Genomic DNA, 10,177 nt, shown 5'->3' on the forward strand with positions numbered 1-10,177 from the left:
ATACATTCCATGCTTAGTATAATATTTTCACACTCTATCATTACTCTTTATAAACAATTTATAATGAAAACACAATGATCTTATTTCGTTCTCATGTATAGCACCAATTAAAATATGTTATTATTATTGTTCAACTTTAAACAATTGAGAGGAGCCGACAGCATCAAATAAAAGTTCTTCATTACAGTGCCAGAAAAAAATTCTTCATTCAATCTCCATTATTATCCTTCATAACCACCTTTAGGGGCAACAAATACCAGTTCATTAATGATCGAATCAAATATTAATTTCATTATTTAATACCTGAATATATAACCATGAATTCAAATCAATTTTAATATCTTACAAGTGTATTGCATCAAGTCCTAATAGTAATAAGATTTGACACAAACTCTATATCAATGCAAAACATAACACCAGACAAAAAATGAAATTTATTTATGTTTTTAATGCACAATATTCCAAACTGATTATGATTTTTTTCTAAAGGTGAAAACAATATCAAGTTGTTACAACTTAAGACAAACCACTAAATGTTATTCAGGAAGAGGTTGGGCAAAATTATTCAAACCATTTGAATAATTTCCAAATACATGGAATTTTCAATGCATCAATTTATTGAAAACAATTATGCATTTTGAGATGGAGAAACTAGATTGAAGGTGCCAAACCCAAAAGGTGATATCACTAATGCATTCCATTAAAATAAATTGAACCTAACCTTTCATAAAATACTTCAAAAAAGTTCTAAATTTATAATTATACAGAACATGTCAGGATAATAATAATACAAAAGGGCCCAGAACAAAAAAAGGAAAAAACATAACCACTAAAATTTATATCATTTTTCCTATCTGATGCAACCATGGTGTAAAAAAGATTGATACAAAAGGGGAAGAAATACATCTCAAATAAAGAACTGTTTTTGACTAAGCAGTTCCAAGGGACTTAAAGATAGATGAACCTGCAATTTAGGTCTTTTTTTTTGCTTCACTTACATCAAATTCAGATTCAGCCAGCTAGCAGTGTTCTCATGGCATTGTTGAGCAGTTCGTATACATGTGAGAAACACCAGAGAAGTCCAATTTTACTTTGAGGAGGATTTTGTAACAGAATAGATGAATTTGATCTACGCTGTATGCTCAATTTGGTGATACTCAAGGTTGCGAAGAACTATTCTGGCAAAGATTTTCGCTTCGAGTGGAGCTGTGGCAGCAGCAGCCGCGCCACGAAGAACTCTTGCTGCTCCTGCATTCTGCATGAGGCTGGCATGGTGAACAGCGTGTCTTCCCCCAGGAATTGTAAACTGCAATCGAAAAAAAGTACAATTTCGTCATAAATCGGAAATCAAAATAACTTGAAATACAGATAATATCAAAGTGTTGACTGTCGATTTGCGCTGAGTATGGGACTTATGAGGGTGTTTCAGTTACCTGGAGAAGAGCAAATGCTGCACAAGTCTTGAGTATAGATGATGGATTCCGCAGCATGGTGACAAATCTTCCGATTTCAGCACCACTAAATAACCAAAAAAATAATAATAATAATAAGTTAGATATCCCAGGCATGAAAGAAGTTAAATTTGCATGCAGTTTTGCATTATAAAAGGGTAAATTACACTAACCTCCCAAGGTTTGTCAATACTACAAAACAAACCCTTAATATGTCACGATGTCATGTTTTTCAAGATATAAATGCCATCAATTTTAGTTCACATAAATTTTAGGGAAGATTTTACAAATAGAAGGGTGTCTATGTAATATGACCTACTCACAAGGGATGTTATTGTAATTTATCCTTGAAAAGAGAACGCTGGTAGGAAAGAGAGAAAAACCTGCATCTCAGATGTCCTGCTTCCTGTATTCGGGCGCCTTCAGTAACCTGGGATAATGCTGCGGGAGCCGATGATGCTGCAGCAGCTGTGAATGCTTGTGGATCCGAAAACATAAGGACAAAGGTTTCAATGTTTTTTAAGGCCATCCTTCTTGCCCCATCCAAGCTCACGCTCTTAGAAATACCTTCCGAACCCGTGCCTACTAAAGCAAACTCATCCATTCTGCAAAATGCACCATCATCTCAGATAAGATACACAAAGGGGTTTCTTGTATCCAAGTTAATAGGTTAAATAATTGGTTGTAACAGTAAAGAATACGTTACATTCACTTCACATATTTGTTCAACTAACAAAGGTAGGAAGAGAAAAGCCACGGCTACCGGTAACATATTAGTTCGGCATCTTTGTAATTGTAACTTAAAACGAAACACAACTAGATGTAGATACCGATTGATGGAAGAGTACTAAACAATCATCTGCTGACCTGATTATTCATATACTGGCATTTCCTCCATAATTGGATGAACACTTTGTTGACATGGGCAAAATTCAATTAACATAAACAAATAGACAGACAACAAATACCAATATTCCAACATTGATTCTGTATCTCGTTTGACTAGTCAAATAAACAATATATTTCTGCAATCAACCACATGAAACGTGAACAGAAAACGACATTCACATGGAAAGGAAAGAATGGGAGCATTCCACTCCTATCAAACAAAGGAGACGGGAAAGGGGAAATAATCAAATTACCTGCCATCGAACATGTAAGCCAATGCCAAGGCAGCCATGAACCGTGCCATCTTCGAAACTGATGAAGAACACAGATCCACAAGTGCAGAAACTCCTCCTTCCTCTACTATTCGTAAAGCATTACCAGGGTTGAAAGCAAGATTCCACAGTGCTCCTGCGGCAGTTTCATGAACATCCTGAAAGCAGAAGTGGCATGGATTTGATCATGATTTTACATATACAAAAAAAAGTCGTAAAAGCATATAAAATGTTTGACATTGATAATCAAGGAAATAAATTACCTCTGCTTCAGACCTTGCAAGAGCAATCAAAGGTGCAACACCTCCTTCACGTCCAATGGCAATGCTAAAAACAAAGACGACCAGTAATTAAGGTAAGCATAATCTAGCGTGGAGATAATGAAACAATGGAATAACCACATGAGCACTTTTATAGATGCTAATTGCTACATCTAAATGAATTTCAATTTGTTCCAATCCCGAAGATGTTATTCAAAATGAGTGATGGAGGACAAAGAAAGATGTAACAGTTACAGTTTTTAAGAGTGAAACAAATGTAATAAAGCTTGCATGGTAGATTTAGAATCAGCTAGTTATGAAATATAAGGCAATAAGTCAACAGAACATATTAAAAGTGGCAAACATCATATTCCAAGATACATGAATTTATTATGTATCTCATTGTGAGGATTTGATTTCAACTATGAATGAGACAGGATTATAAATTCGAGCTTCCGAAAGCAGGTAGATGATTCCAAAACCCTCAATATTTTCTATTAAAAAAAAAAAGAAACTGAGAAATAATGGAGAATAATTTAGAAAGGACCACAAAAAATTTCTCTGGAACAACAGAGCATGAAGGATAAAAATAGGTTATAATTTTCTTAAAGAATGTCTTAAGAATCAAGATTCAAGATATCAATACTATCAGGATAAAATTATAAACAGAACTCTTTTATTACCTATTGGCCTCGGAAACTGATAATCCCCAGAGAGCACCGGCGGCCCTTTCTTGAAGTCCAGGAGAGGCATTAGAACAAGATTGCGCAAGAGCAACCTACATAAACCACAACGTTGAAGCATCAAAATATTAGAACTTTTATTTTTTTAGGATAAAAGAAGAGTATCACTGCGACAGAGAGAAGAGTAATACAAGGAAACAGCAGATAAGAAATCCTCTATACAAGTGAAAAAACACAATCAAAAGAAGAGGTATCTATGAAGTGAAACTTTCTAATCTCTCAACATGTCTGAGGAAAGTCCTCTAAAAAGATCATGAGTGAAAAGGTGAGCTCTACAAATAGATGCCAAATGTCAAATCATATCACATAAAACTTGCATGTCCGAAAATGTATCATCGAAGGTTGCATGAATTGCACTCCAACCAAATATTTCAAAACAACACAACATTTTAGCCACCGAAAAAGTAATGATATGGCAAAAATAAGTCAAAAGGGACCCATAAATTTTCATTTTTTATTTTCAAAAACATGATTTTATTCAACTCAAAAGCCACCGCTAATTAACTTGAAAACTGGTTGACAAACTTGATCAACAATCTAGACAAATATTAATAAACAATGCATGCTCACAACGTCCCCAAATATTCGATTAGCTTCAATTTTCCATTAAGTCATCAAAATCAATTGAAAATTCACTGATATTATATAAAGTATCATAATTAATTCAGATAAATTCAAAATTTGGGTCACAACAGACAATCTTCATCCAATAAAATTTCTTGACATAAATTTTCATCAATTATGGATGATGGAAACCACCTTTTCAAATGATTTGGTAAATTGTGGGGAAACAAAAGATAATACCATTAAAAGATTACTATTTGAAAAGAAATACACTACTAACCTACATGGAAGCCCATGTTCTCATTAAAAATGGAAATAGAATTCCAGACCCCAGTGATTAAGCAACAATGAGTAAAATTTAAAAAGAAACAATGTTGAAATAGTTATTTTTTCAACTTCGGGGAAACAAAAAAGGGCATTGAATCTTCTTTCTTTGAAAGTATTCAGCAGGTTTCAGAACTTTATCTGAAAAAAGAAAATTTCTCTATTATTTGATAAGTAGGTCAAATTGCAGTGTCCCAGCAACAATACAGTAATTTGGTTCTGTTAGCTTTGCCTAAGAAGTTCAATATATATTTGTAGGTAAATCATGACACTTCAGTTGAAGCATACATAAGCAATGTATCGATGTCCCATGCGTAGTATTCCTCAAAATAAATTTCAAATTTCATTTTGTTGCAACAGGAAAACTCTATCTTACAATGCATATTAATAACTACCACTATAAGGCATTCCGTGTTGCCTTCTACCTAAGTACTTGAAACAAGAAAACAAAAAACAGATTGATGCTTAATTATTCTATTAATTTCAGTATTTCCATATGTTCCGAAACCATCAAAATGCTTTGAATTATCATCTATAACATGAAAATGTGATAAGATCCTGCAATTTACTTAGCAGGTCTCACATTATGTAAGTGTATACGAAAATGGCCTTTATAATCATTTGAGCAGCCCTACACCTTTGAGCTAGCTTTGTGGGTGAAATTAGGTCCACAAATCATTAGGTGGGTATAAGTCTATCACTCTATCCTACAATCAAAATTAGGCCATTCACAAATATCCAATCCTACAAGTTTTGTGATCCAGATGTTGAATCATGAGCATGACACAAGTGTCTTCAGTCTTGGACAACCCTCCCTCTGGCCTAAGTTCTAAGGTGGAGTAACACATTACACGTACATCTCAAGAGTATACTGTATTAAATTACATTGCAATTAAAGCTATTAGCAGCGAAAGGCAGTAATAAAATAAATTTGTGTCGCTCTTTGGTGTATTTGGTTGAAAAGAAATTTTGGGATTTTCAATGATTCCTTCTCAACTATTGATTTCATTTAAAATAGGACTACCTTTTTGGCCTCAGAACATGGTCTATTGAAGGGATTGGTATGCATTATTAGTTAATACATGGTCATGTCGGTTAGGTTTGGGCTATATATTATGTATTTGTGCATTATGAGAGGGTGTCTCATCCTCTTCTATACATTCTTCACTATTTTAACAAAATTTCATTTTCTATTAAAAATTAGAGATATCCACTTGACAACAAGAGCATTCTCTATAGCTGCAGAGGTGTCTAAAGCCTTCTATAGATTGCCTATTCAATCCAAGATTTAAACCCAGCAAATAACCCAACATGATGTGGCCACCCCTGAGTCGATGCGTCTCAATCTGGAATCTCAGATTGCTAGATTAATTCTGTCATTACAGCCATCATTGATATTTGGAAACTCCATTGATAGTTGCATGTCTTTTCTCCTTCCTAGTAATGCAATTCTCCAAAGGCTTGTTCAGGCTGACAACCGTTCTAGCTTCCTCGATTAATATTCAGACACACCTTAAGTTCCTCGCTAATCTTCAATGGAGATTAGTTTGTATTATTAAGGATTTAATTGTAACAAGCTTTAAAGCTTAGTAAGCTTTAGCTTCAGGGGGAGTGTTGGAATAAAGAAGATATCATATAATATCTCTACCATATGGATTAAGAGTAGTACTGCTATAAATAGGGATTAGGATATTGTATATTGGAAAACATCAGATTATAAACATATCAATATATTTATAGTCATTATTCTCTCTTTTCCTCCTCTCCAATCTAGTCCCACAATCTTAACAGAGAATATTAAGCTAAACAAAAAACAACACATACCAAAGCCTGAACTCCACCAGCTGCTGCGATGGCTTCCCTGTTTCTATCATCAAATGACAAATTCCAAAGGGCACCAGCAGCTTCTTGCCTGCAATAATATAGACACGGAAAAAACTTCTTATAAGAGCGGAATGGATTTAGCTTTTTCTCCGCAAACTCTTTACACATTTAAAAAAAAAAAAAGAGCACCCTGGTGCACATGCATCCTGTGATAGCGCAGGGTCCGGGGGAAGGAGCGCACCCGAGGCTTCCCCACAATGTGGGGCACTCAAGCTGATTGGCCAATTAATTCACGGCAAAATATTTAAAAGTAGTAATTATAAAGCTATTAAATAACCTTTTCTTCTATTAAGGGAGAGACTGCAGCTCTTAGCTCTATAAGGCAAAGATGCAAATTTCAAGTTTGCAGTGGCATTAAAATTAACCCTCGACAACATTTTCTATTAAGTTAAGCAAAATTTCCATTTAGATTGATTTACAAACGAAATGCTTTTCTTGCATTCTATCTCTACCACTCCTTCCTTTTTCCATTTAATCCTGTTTTCACCAAACAATGTACAATAACACAGATTTCAGGAACTAATAGAAGATTACCTGACGCCCTCATGTGGAGATCGTGTAAGTTGAACAAGTGCCTCAAGAGCACCTGCTTCTTGTCCAACAGCAGCATTGTTACTATTGCTATCTCCATGAGCAGCTAAATTAGCCAATGCACGAGCAGCCTAACATGTATAAGAAGCAACATTAATTATTGAACCCCAATTTTATCATATTCCCTATATGGAAAGGATAAGAATCGACAAAACATACAACCAAAGAATCAATAATTATTTAGTGTTCATCTTGGCTCATATTACCAAGACAAATGGCATAGAGAATGGCATAAAGCACCCCTTAACTAGATTGATCATCATTACTGTTGGCTCTGTTTGTCAGATCCTTACTAAGACATCCTATCCTTGTTTTGCAATTTGCACATGACCATTGACCAGAATAAGCACCATTTAAAACACAATTAGATTACTAATTAAAAAAAAATACCATAAGTTCCAAGCTTTATTTGGTAGGCATAATATACCTAATAAAGTAGTTTCAACAATTTTGGCAATTGATAGGCGATGCCCAAAAAATAGAAAGTACTAAGTAGTACCTGCTCTTGCACGCCCTCAAATTTGCAGTTACGAGCAAGCATCACTAAAGCATGCACACCACCTGCCAATGCAACCTCTGTACTACACTTATCGTCAGCCGCCAAATTAGCCAATGCACCAGCTGCACGTTCCTGGAAAGGCAAAATTAAGTTATCAACCAACTGCTATATGCAATCATAAAATAGCAACTTCTGTTGCTATAAATTAGAAGATAATATGAAAAGCAGTTAACATGCTCATAATCATAAAATTAAATAAACATACCAAAACTCCATCTCCACTAGAGGACCATTTGAATATAAGATCCACTAAAGCTTTTATTCCACCCGCTTCCGCAATGGCACCCTGTGATGGAAGCCTCATTCAGTTTTCACATTAAGCTTTAAGCATTAAATTAAAAAAATGAGAAACCAAATCATATTCAGAATCCAACCTTGTGCTCTTCTCCCACAGAGAGATTCCACAACCCTCCAGCAGCCTCTTCAGCCACCAGCTTGTTCATTGACCTAGCCAAACCAGCGAGAATCTCAATCCCACCCTCTTCAGCAACAGCTTTGGCCACATTGGCATTGACAGACAAATTTGCAATTGCCTACAAATGTAGACCGTTTGGAGATATAAGTACAAACACATCGGTTATGCATGTATCAATTTATCTTGCATCAGATGCAAGTAAAAACTACTAGAACTGTTCATAAGGATCATCTGTACACAAAAGGGACCAGTGACTACCTTAGCTGCCTCAGATTGAAGCCCTTCCCTCCAAGATTTTGCTAAGCCAAGAAGGAGCCTTATGCCACCATCTCGCATAACTGCTTCAGCCCTTCCACAATCTATGCTAGCATTTTCATCATCAATCACGACAAAAGTTGCAAGGCCCGTAGCTGCCCTCTCTTGAACATCCTCTTGAGAACTCTGCATTAGACTAAGTAAGAGTGCTCCGCCTTGTTCAACCCAGAAATTGTCAAGACCCTGTTGAGGGCTCTCAGCAGATCTAAGTAGTGTATGGGACAGCATCCATTCAAGCCAAGGTATAATTTCATTAAGGTCCTTATCATTATTCTTCGAACTCCTCCAGTCCAAAAAGACATTCTTTCCTTTCTTCGTACTATCAAAAAATAAGGAAGCTAGTCCTTCAAAAATATTGGTAAAAAGGGAAATTAATAACTTGTTTTTATATTTACTAGCGGAGAAGCTAGTGTCTTCTTCGAGGATTGGACAATTCAAAGCACACAAAACCCTCAAACTCTGTGATAAGGATAACAACCTTGCAACGGCAGATGGACTAATATCAGTTCTCGAAACATCTAATCCAATCAGGTTAGGAAGCTTATGCCAAAGATGGGAAACAACACCCCACTTCATACTTGATGTGCCCGCAACAGAAAGGAAATGAACCGACATCACATTCCCCAATGCAAGCTCATCAACATTCAAACAATCAATGAACCCAATATCAGTCAACTTTGGACAATGCTTAGCCAGTGCATTGATAGCATCTGCATTTACATCTCTGATACCTGAAAGCCTAAGTTTACTAAGTCTAGGACAGCAATGAGCTATTGCCTTAATAGCATCACTACTTATTCTCTCACAGAAATCAGGTCCAAGCTGAAGACTCTCAAGTAACTCATGCCGGGCAGCAATCACCGAAAGAGTTGCATCAGTAATTTTCCTGCAATAGTCACCACTTAACTCACACAAGTTCCTAGCTCGAAGATGGATTATGGCATCAGCAGACTCTGCCCCACGAAACCTTAGCTTCTGAAGATGCACACACCTCGGAGCAAGTGAAGATGCCATATTAGCATCAAACCTGTGGGAACGAAGATCCAACGTGTTCCACAAACACTGCGAGCTGCCAAGAGTCCTCCATGTCCTACAAGTCGACGATAAGCTAGCTCGGTCCCTATAACTCAGACATGACAACAGCTGAATCACTGTATCATCAGGTAAGCTCCTCCAATCAACCGTCCCTGGCAGTTCCAAATCCAAAACCTCATCTCGAATCTCAGGACAACTTGAAGCTACAACATCATTCCCTTTGCTTTTCCTTGCCACCTTCCTCCTCACTCTTCGACTCATCTCAAACGAATAAATCACAGCAACATAGACACCAACAACACCTTCAAACCCAAAAAACAAATCTCAAAAACCAGTAGAGAGAACAATTCACAAACACATCATCAGCATCAAACACTAAAAGCCAAATCCAACAACCATTGAACAAAACACAAATCAACCTTACCACCTAGAAAACCCTAGTAACCTCCATCAAAGTGACCAAATTGCAACACATAACACAAACCATCAAGTAAAAACCCCACAGCAGCAAAAACAACACAACTCCAGAATAAAACAAAGAAAATCCAGAATCTATATCATAGAAACAACACCAAAAAAATGCTCTTTTTTATTGTTGTACCAAACCTGTGAGCTGAGGCTCAGGCTATGCGGTCATCGTTGGAGCTTGGAAACAGAAATCAGATGCATTTGAAGGGATTTACGATGAACCCCAGAAAGGGGGAAAGAGCAGTGAGAGAAAATGAAACTAAGCTTAAATAGGGTGTCAGAAAGAGAATTGAGAAAGGGAAAACGCAAAGACCCTGAAGAAAAGGATTGTGGGGTTATGTATGTTGGAGAGTTGTGAGAGAAGAATAGGGATTTTGAGAAAGAGAGAGAGACGTAGCAGAGACGAGA

The 10,177-nt window shown here is 36.4% G+C and overlaps 1 protein-coding gene across 1 annotated transcript; it reads right to left on the minus strand.

Moving 5' to 3' along the window:
• Positions 1-679: 679 nt before the first annotated feature.
• LOC107486145 (protein ARABIDILLO 1) lies at positions 680-10,177 on the minus strand. Its single transcript, XM_052260177.1, has 13 exons — positions 9,908-10,177; positions 8,210-9,603; positions 7,911-8,069; positions 7,742-7,822; positions 7,477-7,608; positions 6,921-7,048; positions 6,327-6,414; positions 3,555-3,649; positions 2,875-2,938; positions 2,594-2,769; positions 1,835-2,056; positions 1,434-1,518; positions 680-1,306 (listed from the first exon to the last, which is right to left on the minus strand). The coding sequence occupies exons 2-13, from the start codon at positions 9,560-9,562 to the stop codon at positions 1,130-1,132; spliced, it is 2,760 nt and encodes a 919-aa protein (XP_052116137.1). The 5' UTR covers positions 9,563-9,603; positions 9,908-10,177; the 3' UTR covers positions 680-1,129.

The sequence above is a fragment of the Arachis duranensis genome, chromosome 4 (genome assembly GCF_000817695.3).
Source record: "Arachis duranensis cultivar V14167 chromosome 4, aradu.V14167.gnm2.J7QH, whole genome shotgun sequence".
NCBI classification, from domain to species: domain Eukaryota; kingdom Viridiplantae; phylum Streptophyta; class Magnoliopsida; order Fabales; family Fabaceae; genus Arachis; species Arachis duranensis.